The 14,176-nt window shown below is 35.5% G+C and overlaps 1 protein-coding gene across 13 annotated transcripts in view; it reads right to left on the reverse strand.

The window, feature by feature from the left end:
• Nucleotides 1-553: 553 nt before the first annotated feature.
• PLSCR1 (phospholipid scramblase 1) overlaps nt 554-14,176 on the reverse strand; it is a 29,871-nt gene continuing 16,248 nt past the window's right edge. For 12 of the 13 annotated variants that reach the window (XM_063620215.1, XM_063620216.1, XM_063620217.1 and 9 more), the window contains 6 exons: nt 13,934-14,151; nt 10,929-10,971; nt 7,201-7,421; nt 6,912-7,073; nt 2,379-2,540; nt 554-1,472 (listed from right to left, as the gene is read on the reverse strand). In XM_063620215.1, the coding sequence (XP_063476285.1) occupies nt 1,416-1,472; nt 2,379-2,540; nt 6,912-7,073; nt 7,201-7,421; nt 10,929-10,971; nt 13,934-14,151 (863 nt within the window). In that variant the 3' untranslated portion in view covers nt 554-1,415. The remainder of the gene's footprint in view (nt 1,473-2,378; nt 2,541-6,911; nt 7,074-7,200; nt 7,422-10,928; nt 10,972-13,933; nt 14,152-14,176) is intronic. The other variant, XM_063620222.1, reaches the window with a different exon arrangement.

Raw genomic sequence — 14,176 nt, forward strand, 5'->3', positions numbered from 1 at the left:
CCACTTTCATCAGCAATAAAATCCCCCACATTTACCATCCTGCAGTTTGTTTTTGTGACCACATTTTTCCTGGATGCCGGACAAGAGCCTGGGAGCCATGAGTGCAGATATAAAAGGCTCTCACACTCGCCCTTTGCCCTTGCTGGTGGAGGGCAGCTTACCCATATGACAAGGCAAAGGGCCCACTGAGCTGTTAACACTTAAGCCATCCACAGACAGCAGAGCTAAAAGAGCACTGTAACACATCTTCTGGGGCTTCAGGAATCGCAGGCAACCCCACCTGGATGCTACCACAGGGCCTGCACGGAGTTTGTTCCTGCCCGTGCCAAAGCGGCGAGCCAGTTCCAGTGCTTGTGCACTCCAGTTCCTGCCTTGTTTGCCTATGCAGTCCCTCCCGGGAGTTGAGAGTGGCAGGCGCGTAAACAAGGCACCCCTGTCTGGAGTCCTGTGAAGGGGTCAGGGAAATATCCTGCTTCAAATGTACCATCATTTAACTGAATGAGTGCTCAAAACACCATTTGAACACATTTCGTTTCAAAACAAAAATCAAATATACAAAAAAATCAAGCTTTTATTTCAAATATTTGAATCTAATAGATTATTATTTAGGTTTATAATCTGTGAATATATATATAATATTATATTTAATTAACATCTGAGTAATCTCAATTACCATTTTCTAGGAGGGATAGAGTATAAGAGCTAAACATTTCATGTAGAAATATTAACTTTCAAAAGTTGTAATAACACCAGAGTTTTAGAGTGAAGGAGTATTTAAAATGTGTCTTTCTTTGGGAGAGAATCATTTTGTTCTTTACTAACAATAATTTAAAAATTGGTAATTTAATATCTTGTGAATATGAAAATATTATGGTATAGATTAGCTTCTAGGAGAAGTTAAGTGTAGCATGATTTCTTGAAGATTAAAAAAAATTTAACTTTTCAAAGATAATATGCATATTGAATATTATTTGAACATAATAGTAAAGAAAATTATCTTTGAACTTTTTTGAATATATGGCATTTGCAAAATAACATTAGCTCTTATGCATGAAATAAACTAACTAGATTTAATAGGACAAAATATAATTTATATAAAAATTAATAAGGCCTTAGTTAATATTTGGTAGTAAAATGGACAATGAATCAGAGATCAGAATTCAAAGCAGTTTTTCATAGGAAGTTTCATTAATAAATGCAAAAACTCGTATGTCCTTTTTTCTCAAATTCACAGTATTAAAAAATGTACAAAAACCTTTATAAATCAGTTATACAGAAGATAAACTATAATTTGAAAAGCAAAAGTATACAACCAGAGCTACAGGCATTACAGCTTAATTCATACAGGTATGAGTTTAGATAGTCTCAATCAATATACAGACTTCAGATTTCCTGAGGAGACTTTCACTAATCCACTACCACACTCCTGATCTTTGTTCCTGGCTGCCAGTGCTTTCAAAGAACATGAAGTCCTAGATAAAAACAAAAGTACACAAATGAATTTTCAACCACAAAACAGAGATCAATTATCAGATGCAGAAATACTAAGGGATCTAGTGAAACACAGTAACATATCTGTTAAAAAAAATTAAATGTAATAAGTAAATATACAAAAGCTCTATAATTATATAAGTTCTACCTTTAGCTTTCCATTTTAATAATAAATTCTATAATTCTATTCATTTATTGATACCTGTATGAATTTAATTAATCTTCCAGTCATTTTCTCTAAATGTTACTTTTTCTCTATCCCTGTAATTCTCATCTTTGGCTGCGTACTGGAATCACCTGGAACACTATATGAACTTCGAAGTTTCTGATTTAGTTGAACTGAGGTATGGACTAGTCCTTGGGGTTTTTAAAGGTCCCTAGGTGGTTCTAATGTGAAGGCAATTTCAGAATCACTGCTATATCCAATTATTTCCTGTAATTTGGTAGTTAGGTCTACACACTTGAGTGAATGTACACTCTTATTGTACTTCATACTCCTATATTAGATGGTTTAATTTAATTACTATGAGTCATGGTAAAGTTTCCTTGTTTCACTACATTTTTTCCACATATGCCCACTTTCAACTTCTTCCTCAAAGCATCTAGGAGATGCCTGATTTAAGGGGAGACTAAAATCTCTCCTTAGTACATCTCCTTAGTCCCCCTCTTGCCATGTGAATATTCATAGACTCTTCAGATAGAAACTAGTCACCTGTGACCCCAGAGTGCTAGGATCAAATAGAATTTCAGAGCTAGGATTAAATGGGAATCCTGATTTAAAATCTATAAATTTTAAAATGTCATTTTGAAATATACACTTTACTGAATCATTTCAGAATGAACCTAGAGAAAGCATCTATAATCAAGATTAATAAGAACAGACTTACAATGAGGAAACAGGCACCAAGCATTACAGCTTTCATTTTAACATCAAGGTCTAAAGGGAACTGGATTCCAAAGTTATCAGCGTCTGTAAATGCCTCTCTCAAAATTCCAGTCCAGTGCTTGGAAATTTTGCCAACCACACACTGTTCATCAAGAGATTTAATCTAAATTGAAAAAAAAAAGTATTAAATACTTTTAGGAAACTTATAGCAAAAGTACTTTCAAATTTGAAGTAAGATGAAACAAATATGGTATTAAAATTATGCACCATATGTAACCCTCATTAGATAACTAGAGGCTCCTGTATCTATTTATAGATATATGAAAAAAACTGTTTCATTGTATGGATAAATTATATTTCAGAAAGTTTTTCTGAAATACTTAACAATTTCTATTTTATATTAATACAGACATTAATAAATTATTTGAATTGACCCAAAAGAAAACTTAAGCAAAAAAGGATATAAATATGAAATGTTTCTTTGATGACATTTCTAGAAGCCATCAGGAGGTTAATGAACAAAACTCCTATTAGACTTCTGCTTTAGGAGAAGCACAGTTTACATAGACTGAAAGATTAAATATGATGAAAAGGCTTATTACCACCCACTGTGAGTTGCCAAACATGAAATGCTAAGCAACTAGAAAAGATTAGCAGTTTGGAGTAAAGGCAAATACCAATAAGTAACTTGATGAAATGCCCCACGCCCCACACCCAGTGGGGTGTGAATAATAAAAGACGAAGAGTGTATGAACAAATGAGCTCCAAAGTAGAAGTTTCCTAATTTTACAGTTCTGCCTGAGGAAAGCCCAGGGCCATCATATAGGGTTGAATGGACTTTGCTCACACTAAGGCAACTCCTCTAGGAGGGCAGGTGGGGACTGAATGTAGCTGAAATTCACAAAACTGTGTACACATATAGTTGTATTAACAGAGGAGTGTCCTTTTCAGCTAAATAAATGTGGGGAATCTAAAAACACCTGACTCATTTTATTTGAGTACAAGTGGATAGTTTGTAAAATACTAGAAATAAACATCTAATATGAAGCTGATAGCGTAATACTGTTCATCAAATATTCATTTCATTCCCTCTCCTTCTGTAGTGCCAGTATACTTCCTGTTCCTTCGTAATTAGACTTGGCCGTGTTACTTGTTTGAACAATGGGTGTTAGCAGATATGACATGAGTAGTGTCCTTAAACTTGGCTAAGTGCTTTGGCCTGGCTTATGATCTTCAGTGACAAGCCACTAGAAAAGCATGACTCAGGTAGCTGCTGCTGCTACAGCCATTGAACAAACCTACCTGGAGCAGATTGAGGTTAACATGCAGCCTAAGTCAGTGCTTAAATACATCCACTGAAACACAGTTGACCTGCACACCCATAAGCATGAGCATAAACGCTTGTTGCAAGCTGCTGAGTTTTAGGGATTATGTGTAATGAAATACTACTGTGGTGAAAGAAACTAATACAAATCCTTTCTTGTACATGTTAGTATTTTTCTGCTAATAGCTATCATTGAAGCATTTGAAGCTAGTAATGAAAACTCTTACGTTTTATTTTTTAATTCTAAAATTTAAAAAATGAAAAATGCAGCTGACAATTTACTAGCCACCGTAAACTCAACACTACACAGATAAAGATATTAACATTTGCCCTTTTTGATTACTACAGCAAGAAATTTAAAGAAGTGGAGAATACATTTTTTATGGCAAGGATAAGAAATGCAAATGATCTTCAACCAATAAATTAGCAGGACTAGATAATTTTTAGCTAAATTGTAGACATTTTGGAATAGAAAATCACTATAATAAAATGTCAACATTTGGAAATAATAAATTGGTATTGTATAATGTTAAACTTTTAAATCCATAAATGTAATACTAATTGGTAAAAGCATTCTAAAAAGAAAACCATAGATTCATCTCACAATGCAAATATAAATGCAAAATACTGAAATATAATGACAGCATATAGGATCTAGGTATGTAGCAAAGAAATATAAAAAGTGTATCATGAGTATATTAACAGTTGCTGGTAAGCTATTTTATTTACTTATTAATGATTTATTTATTTACTGTTATTACACCCAATTTTCATGTAAAAAAACTAAAGCAAAGAGAAGTGAAAGAATTTGTTTAAGGTTACACAGGTAAGTGTTGTGAAGATGGGTTTCAAACCTGGCATCTGGCTCCAGTGTCTATACTCTTGACCATTATGATTGTCTGCTTTTTAAAGACATATTTATTGAATACTAATGAAAATCTAGTTGAGAGGGCAGGAAAAAAATCTGTGGGCTGTAGAGAGGGCAGGAAAAAAAATCTGTGGGCTGTAGTTGACCATATAAAATTTATCACTACTCAGGATCAATTTCTATATTTTGAGATTCCTGAAACACAACAGTGGCAGGAATTCAGATTTCAAGCTCATAGACAGAACTGACTTGGTATGTCAGTTTCATGTGGCCATATGTCTTCCCCCTTACCAAGAGTCCTTGAAGGAGACAGACTCTCTTATCATCTATATTGGATAAAAGGTCTACTAGGCTCTCTCTTACTCACCATTAAGATACCCTTCTTAGAGATTCAATTACTATCTGTTTGCTGAAAACTCTCCATTCTTTTCCCCTACATAACTAAAATCCAACATGACCTTAATTCAAGTCATTAACTTCCTATATGTATTTTATATAATGAACTAGAGCCCACTGATTATATTTTGCTGATCCCTGACCTAGATGTGTATTAGTATGTGATACCTTACTTTTTAAAAAGCAGAATATCATAATGGTCAAGAGGACACAAATCAAGTGTTTTTCCTCCAAGATTCTTCACTTGGCCAATGTAATATCAGAATAATAACACATCAAGTCTATCTCCAAAATTTTTTTCATCCTCAATTGACATCAAATCCACGAATTAGTTCCACATAGTACACCTATGAAATGCCTCTTGAGTTATTCTCTGTTTTAGAGTGACTCCTGCCCCTGCTGTAGAAGAGGCTTTTATCTCTTTCCATGCCCAGTGACACCCTGGTGGATTTCATGTTCCTTAGTGGTCTCTCATACTGATAATTTCTGCTTTGAGGTGTCAAACTTTCCATTGTCAACCCTATGGAAAATTCTTCAAGTAACTATTTCTCAATTCTTTCCATGAGAGTACCTTGATATCATCATTCTAGATAAATAGAAGAAAAGTTAATTTATTACATGGAATGGATGCTTTAAGGTATCCATCAAGAAAGGCTGCCAGATGAAACATAAATTCTTTAGTATCAAATACAAGGATTACACAATGCTTTTCCAGTGTTTTCATTTATTTACTAAAAATAAAATATATGCCAGCCAAACTTCTGTTAATATCGTTCCTTGAATGAGAAATTACTTTTCACTTCTGTGGATGTAGGACAGAGATTCCATCCCTTACATGAAGAACTGCTATTATGCATACCCCTATATAAACTTTTTATACATGCATATTATGCACACATATACATACACACACTATACAATCCCTTTATAAGAGCCTTTTTAAAGTTTCTACATCACATCCTCCTTAGAACTGCAAATCTCTGTCATTAGATTATGAAGTCAATGGGGGAAAGGATTCATCTTTATATAGCTAAGGTCTGACGGAGGAATCAAATACCATGTGATTAAAGAAGGCAGGCAGATCACATAAATGAATGACACTGGATACTGAAAAACCTCAGTAAGGGGTGGAGACATTGGTAGAGTTCCCATGTCATTATTACAAGGGGCAGCCCCACATATCTTTAGTAGATTTTTGCCCTTTCTTTGGAAAAGTGGGCCCAGTTAACCCAATTTTCTGATTTTCCAAAAGAAACAAGAAATCAAGGTTAAGTTTTAAAACCTTCTGATTTTTAAACATTTGCAATGAAAAAATTTGGATTGTAAAAGTAGAACATCTGTTGTTGAACTACTCTAATGAAATTCTACAATGTATTACAGTAAATATACAAATATTAATATGTTGCAGCTTCTAGTGACCTAATTTAATATAGGGAAAAGGAGAGACCACAGAGAAGCATAATTGGGTAGTACATATTATACTAATTTTCTCAAAACTATCTTTGCATAATTGGGCTTCTTGTAGGAATTCAAAGATGTCAGACATTCTGAACATGGCCTTGAGCATTGGCAGATGATATTTCAGATTTAAGAAGGATCCATATGCTTTGGCAATCAGATTTAGATGACAAGGTTAACATTCTGTTTAAAATGGATAATATACAGTGTCATCACATAGAAACCACCATGTTTAAGTGATGGATGATTTGCTTATTTTTATTTGACTACATAGGTCTGCTTCTCTTTTATCCATTTATCATGACCAACAGTGACCTTTAATAAGAGTGATAACTACCACTCTGACCAAAGTTAAATAAATGAGAAAATTATCTTGCTATTGAGACATTGGCACACAATACTTATTTAATGCACTTATAACGTCCTGCAAAATTACATTCTTCTTATATTAGGAAAGCAAATCTCATAAACATTATGACATCTCTTACCTCAAAATCAACATCTCCACAACAGCTGCACACGACACATGGACCACTTATTTTTAGTACATCGTCTCTTTTCTCATTTTGAATTGTAAACTTTGGTAGACATGGGTGCCAGGTCTGAATAACATAACCTATTGGTACACCAGGAGGAGATTGGATTTCTATCTACAAAGGCAAAATAATATATGTAAATGTAATAATCATAATGCCTAGGTTTGATGAAAGGTTCAATGACAGGGCAGAAATTCTTGCTGAACTATTTTACAAAGTGCCCTGGTAATTGATCACAGACCTCCTGAAGGCAGCAGGGACAACAACAGCTGCTACATCTTAGCGGTCTCTCCAGAGTTATGACTTCTTGACCCATATTATCAATAATCCTCAAGGTAAAAGGTCTAGATGGCCCACAGCAATTTCGGGTACAGCAATCAGTATCTTCCACTGCAAAGTAAACCCTCTGTCCAAAGCTGTTCTTAATTTCATATTTGTTATTAGTTTCAAAACCTGTTAAAACTAAAAACATAAAAGACGAAATCATAATCACCTCTATGTTAAAAATTTATCCAGATATTATAATATCTAGCTCTGCCAGTTTTAGATGATACTCCAGTGGCATAAGGAGAAGGAGAAGAAATGATGTTTAGAGATGATCCAGGCAGAGAAAAATGGCAAAAAAAAGGAGGAGGAGAGATTACCAATGTATAGAGAAATTAAGTCCTTATGCTGTGGGGAAAAGAAAGAGAGATCGGATTGTTACTGTGTCTGTGTAGAAAGAAGTAGACAGAGACTCTATTTTGTTCTGTACTAAGAAAAATTCTTCTGCCTTAAGATGCTGTTAATCTGTAACCCTACCCCCAACCCTGTGCTCCCTGAAACATGTGCTGTGTCAATTTAGGGTTAAATGGATTAAGGGCTGTGCAGGATGTGCTTTGTTAAACAAACGCTTGAAGGCAGCATGCTTGTTAAGAGTCATCACCACTCCCAGAGACACAAAACACTGCAGAAGGCCACAGGGACCTCTGCTTAGGAAAGCCAGGTATTGTCCAAGGTTTCTCCCAATGTGATAGTCTGAAATACCGCCTCGTGGGAAGAGAAAGACCTGACCATCCCCCAGCCTGACACCCGTAAAGGGTCTGTGCTGAGGAGGATTAGTAGAAGAGGAAGGAATGCCTCTTTGCAGTTGAGATAAGAGAAAGGCATCAGTCTCCTGCTCGTCTCTGGGCAATGGAATGTCTCGGTGTAAAGCCCAATCGTATATTCCATCTACTGAGATAGGGGAAAACTGCCTTAGGGCTGGAGGTGGGACATGCTGGCAGCAATACTGCTCTTTAAGGCATTGAAATGTTTATGTATATGCACATCAAAAGCACAGCACTTTTTTCTTTACCTTGTTTATGATGCAGAGACATTTGTTCATGTGTTTACCTGCTGACCTTCTCTCCACTATTATCCTATTGTCCTGCCACATCCCCCTCTCCAGGAAACGCCCGATAATGATCAATAAATACTAAGGGAACTCAGAGGCCGGTGGCGGCCTGGGTCCTCCGTATGCTGAATGCCAGCCCCCGGGGCCCATTTTTCTTTCTTTCTCTATACTTTGTCTCTGTGTCTCTTTCTTTTCCAAGTCTCTTGTTCCACCTAACGAGAAACGCCCACAGGTGTGGAGGGGCAACCCATCCCTTCATTATGCGAGACAACAGAAACAAGTTATATTTTCCTAATTCCACAAATGTCTGTCAGAAGAGAGACTTTACTGCTGAGAGTTGGGGCAATGCTGTCGGTGGGCACAGTGGCACTAGGTGTATAGAAAAAACGTCCACTAATGCAGGATAGTTTTTGTGTAATGTGGAGGGGAATATAAGAGGATTGCTGTTTATGTGCTATAAATTTTATATTAAATCAATTGGTTTGAGACTATCTTATAAACCATACTTATGTCTTATTTTTATGCAATGTTTTGAAAGAAGGCAATGTACACGCATAAAAACCGAGGGAGTGAAAATGAAAGGTGAATTAGAGTGTCACATTGGACCCAGGGCATCCTTATTCAACTCAGCAGTAGTTGTTCAGAAGTGGGAGGTGGGTATTAGACAAAGAGTGTTCAGCAACCAAGACTTCAACTCACAGAATATCTAGACCATAGGAATCCTAAGTGAACTCTGCACCTTTGCTGGGCTAATCTCTTCATGACGGAAACAGATGGCTGCAAAATGCTGAGGCTCACAAGCTTTGTATCAAGGGCTTTCCAAATCTAACCATACATTGGAAACCTCTCCGTATTTAAAGCCAGAAAGGAGCAATAACTGTCCCACTTGTACATAGCCCTCAGTAACTGGGGTCATAGATGTCAGAAGCCTGGCTAAAATAATGAGTGATTAAAATAAATATTTGGAGGAAAAGTCACTCTGTAATGCCTATATGGAAAGACTCTGAGTCGGATAAAGACGGCCTTCACAAGTCTTAACCACCATGAACTCCTTTAAGTGACCTTGGTGGGACACAGACAGACCCTGTACTCTGCATTTATAAGAACCACCTCTGATTTCAACATCTGAAATAGTCAAATGTTTGATGAGAAAGAAGTTAAGCTGATTTTGAGAGGGCATTTATTATCTAATTAATTGTTTCATTAAGTAGCTTAATCTCAAAAATCTCCAGCTTATTTGTAAAGCAACATTGGTTTACATAACCTTTAAGTTTCTTTTCATCTACTTAAAAAATGTAAACAAATTGTTTACATCTTTATTGTCTTCTGTATTTTGAATTGAGAAAAAAAAGTAAGTGCCTAGTTTATGCTCAGATTCTAAAAAACTGAGTAATCTTCATCTTTTTTATACCACTCATGAAAAAATAACGTAGACTTTCAATTTTGGAGAAAAAGAAACAAAAAAACTGGAGACATTTCTTTTTTGAAAAATAAGCATAATTAAAAACTATTAGATTTGGAACTTTCTATTTCATAATTAACACATATTTAACAAATATTTATAAATCTACAAAAATAGTGTGCTGTGTAATGTTTGGTTATATGTCTGTTTGGATTTTATAGCCTTACTAATATATACTATAAAACACTAAAAAATTCAGAATACAAAGCTCTTTTCCAGAGAAAGCTTTGTTTAGATACACTAAAAAAAATCAAGTAAATTATAAATAATAATGTGCTTTATAAATAACTTCAATGTAATAGATGACAATTGTATATTTTAGCCAAATCCATTATTCTGCTTATACAATTCATGTTCTAATTTTTACCAGTGGAAAGAAACTTTGGAGACAGGTGAAAATGAATTTAGCAGACATAGTCCAAAAAACTGGCAGAGTTTTTGTTAAACCTTTTATATCTAGAAGGAAAACACTATGGTTCATAAATCTACCTGGGGTCTTCTTCCCCTGTCAGCCATTATAAAACATTAATTGGCTTCGAAAGTTTATTTTTGCACCTAAGGGGCCCTGGACCCAAGGAAATGTCAGGCCATTCAGCAGGAGCAGGAGTGCTCTTCTATGAAGCCAAGCCTGCAGGCTAGTTGGTCAGCATCCTCCAACACTGCAGTGGCCTGCATCTGACCTGGTATACAAAGGTTTTATAGGGTTCATCTTAACTCCCAAGAGAAACTGTGGGCACAAATGATAATTTTCCCAAACTTCCTCATCCAAATAAAAAAGATAACTTACTTTGGAATGTGGCTCTGTGCCATTCTTAAGCTGATCACAATTATGGAGAAAATAGCTTAAGTGGTAGAAGTCAGATAAAAAGTGATGTACGAAGAGAGGAGCAAAATAAGGGTTTTGATTATTTTCCTTCTAAGTTAGTGTCCTGAGGGCAGATGCCCAACATAATAGCATTTTACCTTTTGATTCCTAAATTTTAGAAATGAATTGCTGATAATGTTTATTATTGTAAATAACTGGTTTAACTGTCCCATATACGTGAGAGTGTTATATTTGTGGAGGTCGATGTGCCTTCATCTGCATAAACTTCTACTCTATGGAAACAGGATTAAAACAATGAATACATACCTTCCAGAAGTTCAATTTGCTGATGAATCAGTATCTGATCTATCTATAATAGGAAAAAAAAAAGTGGTAAGTACATGTCAAATGAAGGTTTTTATAAGCTAACCAAATGAAAATTCATACATTTATATTTTTTACAGTATATGTAATCAATTATCAATATTTAACAGCTTATATTACTTTTTAGTGTAAAACTGAAGTTAATATTTTAAGTTAATAAAATATTTATTGTGTTCATTATTAATGTGGAAAAATTTAGGTCAAATAAAATTGATTTACACTGGAGTACCTTTAAAAATTAGAAAATTGAGGTGGCTCATGCCTGTAATCCCAGCACTTTGGGAGGCCAAAGTGGGCAGATCACGAGGTCAGGAGATCGAGACCGTCCTGGCTGACATGGTGAAACCCTGTCTCTATTAAAAACACAAAAAATGAGCTGGGTGTGGTGGCAGGCGCCTGTAGTCCCAGCTACTTGGGAGGCTCAGGCAGGAGAATCACTTGAACCAAGGAGGCAGAGGTTGCAGTGAGCCGAGATCGTGCTACTGCACTCCAGCCCGGGCGACAAGCATGAGACTCCATCTCAAAAAAAAAAAAAAAAAGAAAAGAAAAGAAAATTGATACAAATGGCCAGTAAGTTTATGAAAAAATGCTCGACATCACTAATCACCAGGGAAATGAAATCCAAACCACAATGAGATATTATCTTTGTCCAGTTAAGAATGACTTTTATCAAAAAGACAAAAAAATAACAAATAATGGTAAAAATGTGGAGAAGGGGAAATCTGTTGATGGGAAAGTAAATTAGAGCAGCCATTATGGAGAACAGTGTAGCAGTTCCTCAAAAACTAAAATTACAGCCACCATATGATTCAGCAATCCCACTACTGTTTTTTTTAAAACAGTATTTTTTCAAATTTTTCAAAATTTTCAAAACAAAAATTTTAAAGGAAAGGAAATCAATATGTCAAAGAGGTATCTGCAATCTCATGCTTATTACAGCACTAACAGTCAACATATAGAATCAACCTAAGTGTTCATCAATAGAGAAATGCAAAAAGAATTCTTAATACACACAATGGAATAAAAATCAGCCATAAAAATTAATGAAATCCTGTCATTGGCAGCAACATGGATGAGCCTAAGGGACATTATGTTAAGTGAAATACGCCAGGCACAGAAAGAAAAATACTGAATGTTGTCACTCATACGTGGAAGCTTAAAAAAATTGATTTCTTAGAAGTAGAGAGTAGAGGCTGGGCGCAGTGGTTCACGCCTGTAATCCCAGCATTTTGGGAGGCCAAGGCAGGCGGATCACAAGTTCAGGAGTTCAAGACCAGCCTGGCCAATATGGTGAAACCCCATCTCTACTAAAAATACAAAAATGAGCTGGGTGTGGTGGCAGGTGCCTGTAGCCCAGCTACTTGGGAGGCTGAGGCAAGAGAATAGCTTGAACCCAGGAGGCAGAGGTTGCAGTGAGCCAAGATTGCGCTACTGCACTCCAGCCTGGGTGACAGGACGAGACTCCATCTAAAAAAAAAAGTAGGTAGTAGAATAGTGGTTACTAGAAACTGTGAAGGGTAGGGAGGAGAGGTATAAAGAGAAGTTGGTTAATGAATACAAAATTACAGCTAGACAGGAGGAATAAATTCTAGTGTTCTATAGCTATGTGGGCTGACTATAATTAACAATAATTTATTGTATATTTTCAAATAGCTAGAAGAGAGGATTTGGAATGTTCTCAACACTAAGAAATGATAAATATTGAAAGTGATAGATATGCTAATTATCCTCATTTTTCATTACACATAGTACATGCCAGACTGTACTCCATAAATATGCACAATTATTATGTGTCAAAAACAATTCAAAAAGTAGAAAACAATCTTCCTTCTAGAAGAGGCTCAAGAAATATTGGTAACTTTTTTAGCCATCAAAGAGTTTTTTTTACAAGTTTCAAATTTGTATTAAGCATACTTAATATCAACCTTTGTCATATGTGATAACATCCTTTATGTATTTTATGAGACCCTGATTTTTAAAATATCTATTTCTATGTATTTCTTGCATAATATAATAACGACCAAAAATTCCTACGATTGTGCCACTTAAGCGCATTGTGGGAAATTAAGTTACTAAAGAGAGTGCAAGAAAGAAATGATTTATGAAATGAAAACTGGTTGAATATCACAAGAATATTTGTTTATATGTGTATAGACTGGACACACAGAGTTTCTTGTTTCTATTTGACCTACCTGATTTCTAACACCAAATAAATGTTAAACCTCTTATTGCTGAGATTAATTATAATTTAGTGCAACAAAATCCAGGACTTTTTACTCCTTTATTAATGGCATTTATAAAATTGGGTCTTCCAAAGAACAAAAGCAGCATCATAAAAATGCAGTTTTATTAGTTACAATAAAAAGGTGAGTCATACTACACATAAAATATTAACCCCTTGTTTGGGGCCACTTTTTGAAACTCAACAATAAAGTTTATTTAAATTTTCTTTCAAATTATAAGGCAATTATTCAGTATCGAGATTAAAGAGCACTTCGCTCAGTACCAAAGTTTTGGGAGTAAAAAAACAGTCTTGACTCTTAAGGTTCTCACCCCAGAGTGAGCTATATAACCTCTTTGGACCTCAGTTTCTTCTTTTGAAAAATGGAGATAACTGTAACACCTATACATCATAGACTTTCAATAGGGATTAAATGAGTTAATACATGTATCACGCACACAACAAAGACAGGAAAACAGTGCTAATTAAATGTTTGCTATTGGCCATTATTATAGATTGTATTTAAGATGACAGAAAATACAATTTTCTAAGGCATTTGTATTTTGCTTTAAAATTGAACCTGACCTGTAAGAATTAGAGTAACCTGTTAGCAGAAAATATAGTTTTGCTATTTCAGACTTTGGTGAATTATTCATTTGTTAATCTGGTTAAGCAAGCTGGAAGCACAGTTCTGTTTTTTATGAGTATTTTGTGTCTTTGAAATTACCTGACTTAAATATTCTAATCCAGGTGGACAGTTTGATGGAGGCGGTGGTGCTGGCATCCATGGTACCCCTGCAGCTCCACCTGGCTGATTATATACTGGCTGATTATACACTGGCTGATTTGGGACAGGAAAGCCAGCTGGGCCAGGACCTGAATGGCCGGCTGGTGGGGGTGGGTAGCCGACCTGGGGCCCAGGGTAGCCATTATATCCTGGAGGTCCTGAAATACAAACAAGTGAAATGAT

This window comes from Symphalangus syndactylus, chromosome 17 (assembly GCF_028878055.3).
Source record: "Symphalangus syndactylus isolate Jambi chromosome 17, NHGRI_mSymSyn1-v2.1_pri, whole genome shotgun sequence".
In the NCBI taxonomy this organism is placed as follows: Eukaryota; Metazoa; Chordata; class Mammalia; order Primates; family Hylobatidae; genus Symphalangus; species Symphalangus syndactylus.